The 17,269-nt window shown below is 33.6% G+C and overlaps 2 protein-coding genes across 2 annotated transcripts; both read right to left on the bottom strand.

Moving 5' to 3' along the window:
• Positions 1 to 1,359: 1,359 nt before the first annotated feature.
• Positions 1,360 to 1,914, bottom strand: LOC149150476 (putative disease resistance protein At5g63020). The gene has a single exon (XM_089442810.1). The coding sequence runs from the start codon at positions 1,912 to 1,914 to the stop codon at positions 1,360 to 1,362; it is 555 nt and encodes a 184-aa protein (XP_089298936.1).
• A 12,613-nt stretch (positions 1,915 to 14,527) lies between these two features.
• On the bottom strand, positions 14,528 to 16,746 carry LOC149150475 (putative disease resistance protein At5g63020). Its single transcript, XM_089442809.1, has one exon. The coding sequence runs from the start codon at positions 16,589 to 16,591 to the stop codon at positions 14,528 to 14,530; it is 2,064 nt and encodes a 687-aa protein (XP_089298935.1). The 5' UTR covers positions 16,592 to 16,746.
• Positions 16,747 to 17,269: the final 523 nt, after the last annotated feature.

The raw sequence follows: 17,269 nt of genomic DNA, 5'->3' as shown, positions 1-17,269 counted from the left end.
AGGGGAAATCCCCTTTGAAGAAGCTTTATAATACATCATGATACATTCGAACATATCATGACAGCATCCCAGAAATCCTTATAAATGTTGCGAAAGCGCAACCCGATATGTAGTGCGTGTTTCGAACACGGGTGGGGAGGGAAACAGTGTACCATCCCAACCACTCGGGACAACAACGATACTAGAAATAATTTATTATTAAAATAATATTGTAAAAGTTTTAACAATCTCATAGAATATTATTTTTGTATTGAAGTAAAATTAGAATTAAATGCTAAATTTTAAATATAAAAATATTATAAATTACATAATATAGAAAGAAAAAATTGATAAAATAATGATGCACAAACTACTTGAAAAATTATATATGCATGCAAAGTTCAGATCTCCTGGACAGAGGTTACATGAATTTTCTGGTATCGTGCTAAGTGAGTTCATCACTATCCACCATCCCATTCTCGGAAGATGGAGTCTCTATAATCTTACACTTTAAAAGTACTTTAATGTCATGTGGAAGCAGCACCAAGCGGTAACAACATCTAATATCTAGATGCTTCAGATTTGTAAGTTTTCCTATTTCACCAGGCAATGATATCAAAGACGCACAATTATAAATACTCAAGAATTGAAGGTGAACAAGATTGCCTATATCTTCAGGAATGCTCTGAATCTGAGTATTCCCTAAGTCAAGAAACTCAAGGTGTATCAATTGCCACAGTGATGCTGGCAATGATTTTAACGGTAATAGAGATAGGTCTAATACCTTCAAATTGGTGACATTCAGGAAAAAGCCTTGTGGAATTTCTCTCAAATATATATTTTCTCCTAACATTAGAGAAACTACTTTTGGACATCTGAATTCATTCGTCGGAAAAGATGTAATATTGTTGTTGCGAAGTGATATCCGTTTGCAATCAGCACAGTCCTCCATGTTAGGGAAATGTTGAAACCTGTGACCTACCCTAAATGCATAATTTTCCTCTTTCTCGCCGATATAAATCCCCATATCGCGGAGAACATCGTGAACATAAATATAGGGCACAATAACTTCATCGATTTCATCAACCTCTTCATTCACCAAGGAGCGATCAAGAAGCAACTTTACATACCTACACCCACTGTCCAGTAAATAGTCATATTTGCAATCATTGGTCTTGACTAGACCTTCTGAGATCCACATTCACACCAAACCCTCTACAGGAATTCGTGCATCTTCCTCAAACATGCCACAGTAAAGAAAGTAGTTTTTGAAATCAACAGAGCGCAAAGCATGATAACTCCATCTCAATCGCTGATACAAATCTTTTTCAATTCTCGGATGACAAATTGGAAAATTTGGGTCCACCTTTTGCATTTGGGTTAAAGAAAACTTCCTTCATTTATAGTTGTGGTTATCTTCATTGTTGAGAATATTACATTCATCGCCAATGGCAAACCTTTATATTCGTTGGCGACTTCTCTGGCAATTTGCTCTATGTCCACTGGAACATGGCCGTCTTTGAAGGATACTCTGCAAAATAGGTCCCACGCCTCCTCTGTTGGTAGAGGTCGTATTTCTATGGACATTTCTATGTCCTTTTCTGCAATCAAATCTCTATTTCGAGTATAGAATACAAGTTTGCTACCCTTGCCAGTGCCAAATTCTACCCCTAGTTCTTTCAAATTGAGTCCACTCCACATGTCATCTAGAATCAGAAGAAATCTATTCATCTTGAGGTAAGAAGACAATTTCATCTTCCACACATCACTAGAATAGTTTGCTACATCTAAATGAAGTGCAGAAGCAATATCATTTTGTATTTGTTCCAATGGAAATCGAGCAACTGTAACCCAAATCATATGATCAAAAATGTGACTAACCTTGATGGTGTTGTAGACTTTTTTAAGGAACATCATTTTACCCACACCACCCATGCCGTATACACCAATTGTATGAAGGTGGTCATCGGAATCTCCCGTTAGCCAACCCACAACCTGTATCTCGGTATCTCTAATTTCCAACCCTACCAATCTGGTGTCTGGTTGGTCTTGAAGTAGTACGTCTGCCTATTGTTGTGCCGCCTGCACAATCTGGTAAGCATTGTTCATCACTAAAAGGTATGACTGAAGGTCATCAAAGAAATAAGAACAAGAAGTTTTCCACTCTCAGATCGGTGTAGACATTCTAGGCTTGCAAACGAGGCAGTCAATACGCTGCTGCAGCCAAGGGCGTAGTGAGTTCTGGATCAAGTCTTTTCCCTTTTCAACAGTGTCTTGCATCATTAACAATCGATTATTCAGAGAAACTGGGACCTCCCTCTGCTGATCTCATAATAAAGCATTAATATAATCTAAGAAGCTCTTCATACACCATAACTGCTCAATTCAACAATGATCACACTCAACAACAACATCAAAATTAATTTCGCTCTGTCATGAATTAAATGTAAAATTGTAAGAAGTATGATAAATCTCAAGTTCAGTGTCATTACTGTAAGAAGTATGGTCATTATGCAAATGAATGTAGAAAGAAGCAATATGATATTAGTAACAAACCAACTGTAAATTTCACAAGAGAAAATCAGAACCATGATAGCATGTTTTTAGTTTGTAATGTCGCACAAGAAAAACAGAGTGATATATGGTATCTAGATTCAGGGTGTAGCAACCACATGTCAGGAAACATAGAAATGTTTTCTGATTTAGATGAAAGTGTGAAATCTGAAGTGACATTAGGTACTGATGGCAAAGTCTTTGCCATGGGAAAAGGTAGAGTTAATATCCTAACAAAGAAGGGGGAGAAGAAATACATCTCTGATGTTTACTTTGTCCCCGTCTGAAACATAATCCCATGAGCATTGGACAGCTCATGCAGAAAGGCTACAATGTCTTATTCAAAAATGATGTGTGCATAATTTTGGATAGGCCTCCAAGCAGACAACTGATTGTAAAGGTTTAGATGACAGACAATGGAATGTTTCCCCTGAAAATAATATCATATTTGTAGAAAGAAGGTGCACAAGCACAACTATCTATGAACTCACAAGAAAATGGAAGAAAAGGGGCGGCTGTCACACAAATAAACTTTCAAGCAGAGGTAAAAGATGAAAACTGGTTATGGCACTTGAGATTTGGACATCTCAAATTTGTAGGTTTGAATTTGCTGCATAGGAAAGGCATGGTGAAGGGTTTACCACTTATAGAAAAACCAGATAGCATATGTGAAGGATGTATCTTGGGCAAGCAACATAGAGAGACATTTCCAGCAGGAAAGTCAGTGAGGGCAAAGGCACTTTTGGAGATTGTCCACTTAGATTTATGTGGACCAATGCAGACACCATCAATTGGTGGCAATCACTATGTACTGACCTTCATAGATGACTACACAAGGAAGACATGGGTCTTTCTCCTAAAACAGAAAATTGAAGTATGTTGAAGGCAAAGCATTTGCCAAATGGCTATTGGGCTGAAGCTATCACTTGTGCAGCATATATCTTGAATAGATGTCCAACCAAAAGCATCCAGAACATTGTTCCTGAAGAGGCATGGAGTGGAAGAAAGCATAGTGTCACTCACATGAGAGTTTTTGGATGTGTGGCTTATGCACATGTCCTGGATGAGTTGAGAAAGAAGTTGGACAACAAAGGGGATAAATGCATATTTGTTGGATACAGTGATGAATCCAAGGCATACGAACTCTACAATCCATTAACCAAGAAGGTCATAATCAGCGGAGTTGTGCAATTCATAGAAGAGGAAGCATGGGATGGAAGTTTAGAAAAGACAATCAATGTCAAAGCATGCATACCACATGAGGAAAGAGAGAAATTAACAACAGCAAGTAATTCCTCAACAGTGAACCCCTCTACTCCTATTCAAGCGCAGCAACATAGGTAGCAAGCAACACCATCAACAAATAATAGGACAATTTCGCGCAGCCAAGCAAGTGCTTCTCCAAGCACACCGCGAACCGCGACACCAAGTGACATATCAAGCCCATCTTCAGCAAGCACAAGAAGGCCAAAATTCAGAAATTTAAGTGAAATTTATGAGCAACATGAAGTTGATAATGGGGCAGGTCTGAATTCCTTATTTGCATTATTTTTCCATGTAGATGACCCAATCCACTTTGAAGATGCAGTCAAAAAAGAAAAATGAGTTGCGGCAATGGAGGAAGAAATAGAAGCAATAGAAAGGAATGACACATGGGAATTAGTGAGCCTTCCGAAAGGAAAACATGTTATTGGAGTGAAGTGGGTCTATAAGACCAAAAGTAACATTGAAGGAAAGATTGAAAGACACAAAGCAAGGCTAGTTGTCAAAGGATACCAGCAGCGGCATGGAAGAGATTACGCGGAGACGTTCGCACCAGTCGCGCAGATGGAGACAGTGCGTGTAGTTGTGGCGATTGCCGCACATCATAAATGGACAGTGTATCAGATGGACATAAAGTTAGCGTTCTTGAATGGAGTTCTGAAAGAGGAAGTGTATGTCGCGCAACCGCCTGGTTATGAGATTGAAGGACAAGAAAACAAAGTATATTGGTTGAAGTCTTTATGGATTGAAGCAAGCACCACACACATGGTACAGCAGGATAGATTCTAACTTGTTGAAAAATGGTTTCGACAAATGTGACGGTGAACCTACTCTCTACATCAAAGAGAGCGAAGATAAGATTCTCATTGTCATCTTATATGTAGATGATTTGATCTTTACAGGCAGTGATGATTTCATCATCACTGATTTTAAACAAGTAATGAAGAGTGAGTTTGAAATGACTGACTTGGGATTGCTAAGATCTTTTTTAGGCATAGAAGTGAAGCAAACAGAAAATGGCATTTTTATCTCTCAATCAAAGTATGTGGCAGAAATTTTGGAGAGGTTTGAAATGCAGAACAACAAGTCTGCACCAACTCCAACTGTCACAGGGTTGAATTTGAGCAAAGAAGATTGTAGCAGCAATGTCAATCCGACATTATACAAAAGCATGAAAGGCAGCCTGATGTATTTGACCGCCACTAGGGCAGATATAATGTATGCAGTAAGTTTGGTGTCAAGGTTCATGGAGACACCCAAGGAGACACATTGGCAAGCAGCGAAAAGGATTTTGAGGTATGTCAATGGGACAAAACAGTATGGCGTTTTGTACACAGCAACCAGTGATTTCAGGCTGGTTGGTTACACTGACAGTGATTGGGCAGGCAGTGTCGATGACAGAAAGAGCACGTCAGGATATGTTTTTCATTTGGGTTCCAGATCCATTTCATGGGCCTCCAAGAAGCAGCCAATAGTGTCACTGTCAACAGCAGAAGCTGAATATGTCGCAACAATAGTAGCAGCATGTTAGGCAGTTTGGATGAGAAGGATGTTGAGGGATCTTCGTCATGACCAAGAGGGCACGACAACTATTTTCTGCGACAACACCTCAACAATTGCATTGTCAAAGAATTCTGTCTTTCACAAAAGGACCAAGCATATTGATGTTAAATATCATTTTATTAGAGAGTTGATTAACAATGATGAAATTGTGTTGCAGCACTGCAGGTCACAAGAACAGCTTGCTGATATTTTCACAAAGCCATTGGCAGGAGAAAATTTTGTTTATCTCAGAAACTATTTGGGAATTGTCAATGGCGATAGTTGTGATTAAGGGGGAGTGTTGGAAATAATAATCCCAACCATCGCAATAAACAGTTTGACAGCAGCCATACATGTCAAACATTTTTGCAGGTTGCGTCTCAGCGTGAAGATAGAAGGTCTGAAGTCAGACGCGAACCATTCAGAAACCCAACAAAGGAATTTAAAGAATTTATGTACTTAGGTAAACAGATATGGGAAAGCATTAATTCAACAACCTTGCCCACACTCCAGAAACACCTGCGCAACTCTGATCACACTCAACAACAACATCAAAATTAATTTTGCTCTGTCATGAATTAAATGTAAAATTGTATGTTGAGTTATATATGAATGTAAAAGTCATTTTGTAGAGGTCAGAGTGTGTAGAGAGGTTAGAACGTAAGAGGTAAAGAAAAGAGCTCTGTGGAGAAAATGGTGGAGCAATTTTTGGTGGGCGCGTGAAAACAACCGTTACTCTGTTTTACTGTGTGTAATTCCCCGTAAGTTTAAATCTTTGTAAAATTTTATTTTGCTTGGTGAATGAGCTGCAGTTTAATGTAAATGTAATTTTCATGTTTAAAAAATGAATACTAAGTTTTAGTGTGTTGCTTCAAACCTATCTTGTTATTTTTGCTGTGAGTATTCATTAAGTCTCTAGAATAGTTCTGAGATATGCGAAATCCAAGTCTGGGAAATTACCCTAGCAACGCGCGAAGGTAGCTTCACAAAATCTGCTTCTCATGCACGAACCTAGTTTCGCGAAAGTCACTACTCTTTGCCTCTCCCCTCCGCGAAAACGAAAATTAAATTCGCCAAATATTTTTAACAATCCATTGCTTGCACCAACAATAAGTGAGATAAGACGAGGACAGCGAAAAAGATTGGCACAGAATACCCAATAAGGGAATCAAAGTACGAAAATAAGAATCACCAGGACGCGCCAACAACGAAATGGATAGTAGAGGAAATGGAACGGAATAGACAATAACGGAAGCAGAGTATAAAGAATATAATAACAACCAGAGTATGAATATGATATGAGTAGATGGGTATTGATATACAGAGCAAAGTACGGAAGGAAGGAAAGAGAACATTTGTACATGATTCCTCAATAAAGTCGACTGTAAAACAATTTACTCATAGTAAGTCATCTTTATTTCGATTGTTGGGAATTTCCAGGAATAAAGTCGACTGTAAAACAATTTACTCATAGTAAGTCATCTTTATTTCGATTGTTGGGAATTTCTAGGAATCCAGTCAAAATATCTTGGTTTTGATTATTAGAAGCCAGGACAGTTTAGGAGTCCAAGAAATACATTTAGTCTTCATCTTATTTTGGAATAGAAATGGAAAATCAGTCTGGTTATATTCTGGCGAAGTGATGTACTAGATTTCTGTGATTTTTAAAATTTTTAAAAATAGTAAAATAATAAAAAATAAATAAATATTAAAGGATAATTTTAATTTAGAATATATTGATTTTTTCTTCATAAAAATATAAAAAATAAATATTAAAACATAATTTTATTATAATTTTAAATATTAAATAAATAAATTATTAATTAATTGTTTTCTTTAATTTTTTATTTCTTAAATAAAATTATTACTGTGTTGTTTTTAAATTTTTTATTTTTTAATAAAATTATTAGTTTATTATCGTTTTTATTTCTATTTCTATTTTTATTTATTATATTAAAATAATATTAAAAAACAGTGAACCAATCATTTTTGGAAATAGTCTTCATTTATTATAATATTTGCCTAATCATAATTATGAACTTGATTCCATTATGCTAATGTATCACCATATTAATAACTTACTTATTTCCAATCAATAACTTACTTATTTCCAATCATAGATTAGGAAAATTTTTATTACACTTTTATGCGAACCAACTGCAATGTCCCGTGTGGAGAGTGATTTATGTTCCGTGTGGAGAGTGATTTATGTTGACACAATGCCATATCTCGATGTGGTCGCAAGCGCAATATAAAGAGCACCGCAATTTAATATATTCATCACTTTCACTCTATTGTCCAACATTTCAGTGTCTCGATGTCTCGCATCTTTTACATGTCACTTTTGAGAATTAAATGTTTAATTATTATCTTTTATTTCTCCCTCTATAGGATTAAAATAAATAAATGAATATGTAAATTTTAAGAATGAGTTAAAATTAAATAAATGAAGAAGGTGTTATTGTTTTTTTTAATTTGTTTTAATAATATTTTTAAAAAAAATTATAGTTTGGAAAAATATTTATTTTGTATATTTAATATAGAGTATATGTTAAATATTATTTTTTATTAAAGATTTTTTTAAAGGTAGTAATTTAGTAGAAATAACTTTTACATGTAAAATAGGTTGTACATTTAGTATAGCTTTTTGAAATTATGTTGTAGTGGATGTAAAGTCATAAAAGTTATTTAATTTAAGTAACAAATTTGCATATTTATTAATAAATTAACATAAAGTTTATTTCACGGGAATTTTTTTTTGTAAAATTATAACAAGAAGGACGAAAGCACTACTAGGTTGAAATATTTTTTTTTATGAATGTAATATTGTTGTCAAACATTCCTATATCATGTGTATAATGATGCAATATTGTTGCCCAAAATAGCTTCTAAGACCCCATATTCATTCATATATCATGTGTATGATGATGTGAATACTATAAAAAATTTTGGCATTTAATAGAAGGATGAGGGATAAAGGCACTTAGGTTTTAATGTTAAGATCTCAGGTATTCACAAGGTGATGGCCAAAGAGGAATTATTTCCGTGTAGAGATGTGCTGCAGAATGCTAATACTTCCACTCACACATTAAATTCACAAAGTCGTGATAAGATTGGGTGATTCAACATTGCTTATATCAAAGAATGGACAAGTTCCTAACCCCCACAACATTTATTGGAGAGTGGTTGCAAGATTTGGGAAATTGGATGATGTCCAAAACATTTTGAAAGAGTGGCACTAACTACTACCTAATCCTTTCAAAGTAGACACATGCAAGGTATAGTTAGTTAGAAATGTACAAGGGGAAATATGAAACATAGTGGTGTTCATGAACCACTTGTACAAAAAACTAGGTACCCAATGCACATGATTGAGTTGAATCCTAATCATGTATGAGGTCCTCAAGCATGAAATTTTTTTAACTAGCCAAATATCATATCCAACAACCTTGCTTGGTGCAGTCTAGAAACCAAAACACCATAAAACAATATCACACCCAAATTTTATACAACACCCCACCTTATGGATTGTATGTGCATGAGCAAAAATTTCTTCACTTTTAGGACCACTTGGAAGAATAAATTTGTACCATTACACTTACGGAAAACTACAAATAAAGAAAAATATTCTAACATATCTGACTTTGTCTTGACTCCCTTGTACCATAGGATCTATGGTCATAAGTGCTCAAACAAATTCTTCATTATAGACCATTGATGTTTTGAGGCTAATGCACAATTGATATTTGTTGGAATGAAGTTGCAACATAAAGGTATATGGGGTATTAACTATTCCCCACACATTAACTAAGAATTTGTTAGTCAATTGCTAATGCAAGATATAACCTTTTAGACATGGGGTTATACTGATTTTCAAAATAAGAAAGCTAATATGTGCATAAAAATTGAAGGTTATCAAATCTACAACTTATCTAGCATGAGGAATTAACTTTGGACTATGAAACTTATAATTCTCATGCATAGCTAGTCCAGGTCGATGACCTATATAGGATATGTCATTAAAAGAATAAACATGAAAAATTGTATAGAAGCACTACATATTATGTAGAGCTGGAAATGAGAAGGAGCAAGCACATATAAGTGTTGGCAGCTCTATGTCTAAGGTCATCAACCGAGCTCCTTATGACATTTGACATCATATTACAACTACTAACTAGTTGGAGAAAAGATCCAAATTTGAGAAGGAAGTATCTATAATTGATATAACAATAAATTTGTGAGAAACTAGTAACATGAGGGAAATTGAACTAATTAACATTCATATTCCCAAATAATTTTGATTCTTAATCGCCAAGAAATATTCAAAAAAAAAAAAGTTATCACAAACCATAGTTATCATCTTCAATTATGTGATGAGAAACACACAAATAAGTGAAACGCCAATAACAAATAAAATTAAGGAAACATAATAGAAGTAATAAGGAATACGCTGGGATTGACACAATAGTTCATAAAGTAGCTAATAAATCTTAACCCAAATAAAAAAGATGAATATTAATTTAACACTTTTGATTTTTTTATATAAAAAGAATAGAATAAAAATTAAACTAAAAAATATACTCGATATATAAACAATCCACATCCTTTAACTATAAAAATATCACTCCTAAAACCAATAACAACCTTTTACCTAACATAAATATGATCTATATAATTTATGATTTATATAATTATCAATGCAATTATAATAGCCTCTATTTTACAAATATTATTAAATGCTAACTTAATAAATTTTAAACTTGTAGTAGTTATATAAGTTTAGTTTAACCTTGTTCGAGAGAAAAATGATGAAGATAAAGGAGATGCGAAATTTGTCAATAATGTATAGCCTCGGTGGTTGAGAGGGTTTAATGATAACCTCCCTACTTAAATTTTAGTCCAGTGTGAAAACAATTCTATATACGACTATGCCGAGCAAAAAGATGCCAATTGACATAGACGTGAAACGTAGTTTTGGTTCTCGTTCCTCTAACAAATGTCGCAAAAGTTGCTACGTCCGAAGTCTCCCAGTTTAATAGTAGGTCAACGTATTTTTGTTTCTCCTTCCTCTCACAAATGCCGCAAAAGTTGCTGCCTCCGAAGTCTCTCAGTTGACTAGTAGCTCTCGCTGCCTCTGCAATGATGTGTACTCTTGCCTTTATCAAAAGTCTGTGGGCCCGTGGTGTCTCCTGCACGCGGATTCCGCGCATTCCACACTTTGTCGACTTCCTCACAAAGTGGGTCGTCGAGCGTCAAACTCTATTTTTTTATACCCGATTTTATTGGTTGTTATCATTGTATCTCATTAATGGATGCGGAATTTCCGGGGTGAAAACAAAGTTTCACTGGTTCTGTAATATTTTGAGATCATCTAAATTTTAAAACTAATAAATCACAACTAAAATTATTATATAGTGTCAAATTCATTCTGGGCAGACATTCCATTAGTGTTTATATATTTCAAGATCTAAATAGCTTTGGAGGATGTTCTTTGTTTTAAATTGTAGTTATATGTATAAAAAATGTGTTCAGCAACCATGGAAGGAGTTCCATATTTTTTATAAATTTATTTTATTTTTTAAATGTCTTGTATTTTGAAATTTAGTTTCAATGGTTAGGCATTTTTAAAAAATATTCAAATTTTTTTGAAGTGAATGTATAAAAAAGTGAATAATATATTGGGATATATTACTGTTTTTAATAATTGATGTTATTTTTAAAGGTGATCACTCAATTATTAATATTAAATGCGAAGGAAATTCTAAATTCTATATAATTTTCTATTAAATTTATTATAATGTAAAAATTAAAAATAATATATAAAATTTAAATTTAATTATATTATTATTTATATTTATAATTATATCATATATATATTATATGAATGGGCATAATATAACATGAATAATCTAAATGAGTGTACCATATTGAAAAGACACTATTTTAATAAAGTTGTAGCAACATATACTTATAACTTAAATCTGGACTCCCAGTCACATTTTACTCATGACATCAAACATGGATTTGATTTCATTATATTATTGCACCATCCATCTTAATAGATTATTTAATGTTGACTACAATCATGTTCTATTTGGAAAAAAATTCACTAAACTCTCTCTTCCTCATATTAAGTGCCCTCTTTGTACTTACTTACTTTCTTTATGGACAATATTTAGGTTTGTAAATCTATTTTGTAGTGGTCTCATGGGCAAGTGGACTTTAAACAAAGTCAAATTTAATATATTTATTATTACAATTTTAATATTCTAGGGTATTGAATTATTTTTAAAGGATCAAATATTTTAATGTGTATTTTTTTTTCTAATTATTTAATTTTATGTAATGTATTAATTTTTCCATAATATTAATAATAATTATTTTTAATGTTATTGCTAAGTCATATATTAAATTGGTCTATGAGTCTTTTTGTTTGTGGTACAAAGGACCTATCTCTAAGTGATAATTTGATTGCTAAATTTTACTGAGGTATACATACTTTACCTCAGTTGAAGTTGCTATTTGATTCTTCACAATGCCTAATAGATCCTAGTTTAAGATGTATCTATGCTACATAACATCTTGCAGTATTGGATTGTAGAGTGATTTGATTCTTCACAATGCCTAATAGATCCTAGTTTAAGATGTATCTATGCTACATAACATCTTGCAGTATTAGATTGTAGACTACATCACTCCTTTCAATGTAGTATACTCATAATAATGTTTTCATTATTGCATTATAAAGATTATATTTTCCTTGTAAATGATTAAACAATAAAGAGTTTTTTAAATACCTATTTTTCTTTGTCTTTTTTTACTCCAAGGGAAAAAGTTCAACAATTCTATTATATAAACAAAATTACAAAGATAGGTGTTTGTTAGGATTCCAATTTTCCTTTACAAGGCTCTAGAATTAATCTAAAGACTATCCCCTATTAAACATAACAAAATTTTCTCTCCAAAAATAGATCATCTTAATCTTTTGTCTTCATTAATAAACATCATATACAATCCTCCTTAAAAATTTTAAAAATACATATAGCATGCTTTATACAAGTGATAAAATCCATTTCCTCCTACCAAGAGACAAAAATCCACGCAATCTAAGACTAACGAAATTTGTTAAAACCAAAAATCACAAAGTTATTCCAAAGAGTGTGCATGAGAGTTTTCAATGATCTTCTAAGTCCCTTTCTCCATTAGAACTCCTTTAGATAATGGGTCCCTTAATTCTTCGTATTCTGGTAAGAATGCATAAAATAAATGTTTGAGATGGATGATTTTGAACCCAAAATGTCATCAAATAAAGTTGTACATGTTGAATTTTCCTTTTATATATTGAATTATAATAAAAAAAAATCTCCAAAAATGTGAATTTCAACAACTCCATTTTCCTTTATATATTGAATTACAAGCAAAGAATCTACAAAGATTTTAACTGGCTTAATTCCATTTTCTTAAGCAAACATTAAGACCATTTTAGTTCCATTAGTTTGCATAACCTATTAATTTCACTACCCAACCTAGCCTTAAAAGAGATATAGTGAGTCGAAACGAAATAGTAGTTCCAAGTCCCTCCTTTGAAGGGTTTCCATGAGAGGCTCCATTAGAGAAATCCTTTGGATGGTTTCCATGAGAGGCTCCATTAGAGAAATCCTTTGGATGGTTTCCATGAGAGGCTCCATTAGAGAAATCCTTAAACCAGGGGAAGGTAAAAAGAATGCTCAGACTTTGAATAAAACATTTCAACAATAGAGTATCCTTATCTTTGAAAAGTTTGGAATTTTAGGTTACCATACTCTCTAAACTATGGTTAAAGGAAAAGATATATCTCTCTTTATTTCTTGCTTCATACACTCATTTATTAGGAATTATTCAATGGAGTCTCCTCTCCCAGCATTGTTCAAGCTAGTCAATTAGTTATCATTTTTCAAAACTTCCTTAATAATAGTAGAAGACATTATAGGATGAGAATTAGTTTCTAAGTCAACTTAACAAAGACAACACTAACCAAGGACTTTCAACTTCATTTCTAAAGGATATATTAGGTTAGAGCCTTATTGTTCAACATGAGGGATGCACATTTATTTTATTTTGATGGGCATGTGAGCTTCCAAAGGATTCTCAACCACGAAATATATGGGTTATCATTACCACTCACAACAAGGGATTCACACCAATTATTGGTTCATAGGAACTTATCAAAGGTCTTAATCATATTTTAGACTTATGAAGCAAATTCTTATATTGTATATTCATTGAAAATTAAAAAAAAAAACACTCAAAATTTAAAAAAATTATATAAAATCCTTAAAAATTTGTATATTTTTAAGAAATTATAACAAAACATTTTATATTTTGCATCTTAGGACTAATAAGATTCACCTAATTTTATATACTTTCCATCCTTAAAATTAGCTAATAAGCATACAGTGATCCAAAAATATGAAAAATTAAACTCAAAAATTTAAGCAGAGAAAACTTTTATAGAAAGTTTAATCTAAACCAAATTTAAATAAATTTTTTTTATTTAAACTTTATAATAAAATTTAATTTTCCAAATTTTAAATTAATATAAATAATTAACCTTACAAAATAAATATATATGTATTATTTTCCAATTAATATAAATTTTTTATACAAAAAATTACATTTGTATAAAAAAAATCTTTTAACTGTTATGAATATATCATTTAAATATTTAATATCAAGATATGTACATGAAAGATAAGCATTAGGAGTTCATCTCCCCATTTTAAAGATTAAACACTCCCCACTCAATATTATTAAAAATATTTTATAAAACACGACATTTGCACATCATTACTAAATATATTGTATTATTTTATACGAGAAATAATTTATTATTAAAATAATATAGTAAAAGTTTTAAAAATCTGATAGAAGATTATTTTTGTATTAAAGTAAAATTAGAATTAAATGCCAAATTTTAAATATAAAAATATTATAAATTATATAATAGAAAAAACAGATTATTTTTGTATTAAAGTAAAATTAGAATTAAATGCCAAATTTTAAATATAAAAATATTATAAATTATATAATAGAAAGAACAAATTGATAAAACCACGAGTCTTTCCCATGCACAGATTACTTGAACAAATTATATATGCATGCAAAGTTCAGATCTTCCTTACAGAGATTACATGAATTTTCTGGCATCGTGCTAAGTGAGTTCATCACTGTCCACTATCCGACTCCCGGATGATGGAGTCTCTATAATCTTGCACTTTAAAAGTACTTTAATGTCATGTGGAAGCGGCACCAAGCGGTAACAGCACCTAATATCTAGATGCTTCAGATGTGTAAGTTTCCCTATTTCACTCGGCAATGATATCAAAGAGGCACAGTTACAAATACTCAAGAATTGAAGGCGAACAAGATTGCCTATGTCTTCAGGAATGCTCTGAATCTGAGTATTCCCTAAGTCAAGAAACTCAAGGTGTATCAATTGCCACAGTGATGCTGGCAATGATTTTAACGGTAATAGAGATAGGTCTAATACCTTCAAATTGATGAAATTAAGGAAAAAGCCTTGTGGAACTTCTCTCAAATATATATTTTCTCCTAACATTAGAGAAACTAATTTTGGACATCTAAATTCATTCGTCGGAAAAGATGTAATATTGTTGTTGCGAAGTGATATCCGTGTGCAATCGGCACATGCCTCCATGTCGGGGAAACGTTGAAGCCTGTGAGCTGCCCTAAATGCATAATTTTCCTCTTTCTCACCGATATAAATCCCCATATCGCGGAGAACATCGTGAACATAAATATAGCGCACATTAAGTTCATCGATTTCATCAACCTCTTCATTCACCAAGGAACGATCGAGAAGCAACTTTACATACCTGCACCCAGTGTCCAGTAAATAGTCGTAGTCCCCATCGTTGGTCTTGACCAGACCTTCTGAGATCCACATTCGCACCAAACCCTCTACAGGAATTCGTGCATCTTCCTCAAAAATGGCACAGTAAAGAAAGCAGTTTTTCAAATCAGCAGAGCGCAAAGCATCATAACTCCATCTCAATCGCTGATACAAATCTTTTTCAATTCTCGGATGACAAATTGGAAAATTTGGGTCCACCTTTTGCATTTGGGTTAAAGCAAATTTCCAGTCATTTACAGCTGTGGTTCTCTTCATCGTTGAGGCTATTACATTTATCGCCAATGGCAAACCTTTACATTCGCTGGAGACTTCTCTAGCAATTTGCTCTATGTCCACTGGAACATGGCCGTCTTTGAAGGCTACTCTGCAAAACAGGTCCCACGCCTCGTCTGTTGGTAGAGGCCGTATTTCTATGGACATTTCTGCGTCCATTTCTGCAATCAGATCTCTATTTCGAGTAGAGAATACAAGTTTGCTACCCTTGCCAGTGCCAAATTCTACCCCTAGTTCTTTCAAATTGAGTCCACTCCACATGTCATCTAAAATCAGAAGAAATTTATTCGTCTTGAGGTGGGCAGACAATTTCATCTTCCGCACATCAGTAGAATAGTTTGCTACATCTAAATGAAGTGCAGAAGCAATATCATTTTGTATCTGTTCAATTGGAAATCGAGCAACTGTAACCCAAATCATATGATCAAAAATGTGACTAACCTTGATGGTGTTGTAGACCTTTTTTAGTAACACCGTTTTACCCACGCCACCCATGCCGTATACACCAATTGTATGAAGGTGGACGTGGGAAGCTCCCGTCAGCCAACCCACAACCTGTATCTCGGCATCTCTAATTTCCAACCCTACCAATCCGGTGTCTGGTTGGTCTTGAAGTAGTACGTCTGCCTGTTGTTGTGCCGCCTGCACAATCTGGTAAGCATTGTTCATCATTAAAAGGTCTGCCTGAAGGTCATCAAAGAAATCAGAACAAGTCGTTTTCCACTCTCGTATCTGTGTAGACATTCTGGGCTTGCAAACGAGGCAGTCAATACACTGCTGCGGCCAGGGGCGTAGTGATTGCTGGATCAACTCTTTGCCCTTTTCAACAGCGTCTTGCATCCTTAGCAATCGATTATTCAGAGAAACAGGGACCTCCCTCTGCTGATCTCGGAATAAAGCATTAATATAATCTAAGAAGTTCTTCATACGCCATAACTGCTCCTCGAGAAGCCGAGAATTTTCATCCAAGTGAATTACGTCGTTTATCTGTTGGATGAATTGTTGGATGAGTGGAATGATAATAACGCTGCTAATGGTGTTGCCTGCGGTGCCGGTTACAATATCCATTGCTTGCGCCAACACTGAGTGAGATCAGAGCAGGACAGCGAAGAAGATCGGCACAGAATACCCAATAAGGGAAACAGAGTATGAAAATAAGAATAAGCAGACGCGCCAACAGCGAAATGGATAGCAGAGGAAATGGAATGGTATATCCAATAAGGGAAGCAGAGTATTGCAGAGTATAGAGAATATAATAACAACCAGAACAACCAGAGAATGAATATAATAGGGATATGCACGGAGAGAAGTACGGAAGGAAGGAGGGAGGAAATTTTTACATGATTCCTCAATAAAGCAGATGGTAAAACAATTTACTCAGAGTAAGTCATCTTTATTTCGATTGATGGGAATTTCCAGGAATTAAGTAAAATTATTTTTGTTTTGATTATGAGGACAGTTTTGTTTTGATTATGAGGACAGTTTAGGAGTCGGAGAAATGTTTTATATTTTATTTAGTAATGTAGTTGGATGGTTTTTTTCTTCAAAATTATAGAAATTCTGGTCATATTTTAATAAAATCTTGTAGGAATATTTCTAAATTACAGTTATAACTGTCAAATTTCAAAATTTTAGGTGTTCTAGAAATTTTTGATGGCGTTGAATCTATTTTCACCTTCAAAAATAAGATTCAAATACTGCAAGATTTTTTGAATTTGTTTTGTCTAGATTCTGACTAAGTTTGGC

The sequence above is a fragment of the Pinus tabuliformis genome, chromosome 9 (genome assembly GCF_031772625.1).
Source record: "Pinus tabuliformis cultivar Carrire ecotype Pingquan chromosome 9, CPIR1, whole genome shotgun sequence".
Classification (NCBI taxonomy): domain Eukaryota; kingdom Viridiplantae; phylum Streptophyta; class Pinopsida; order Pinales; family Pinaceae; genus Pinus; species Pinus tabuliformis.
Note: the sequence above shows the minus strand (reverse complement) of the source record. Positions and strands in the feature narration are given on the sequence as shown.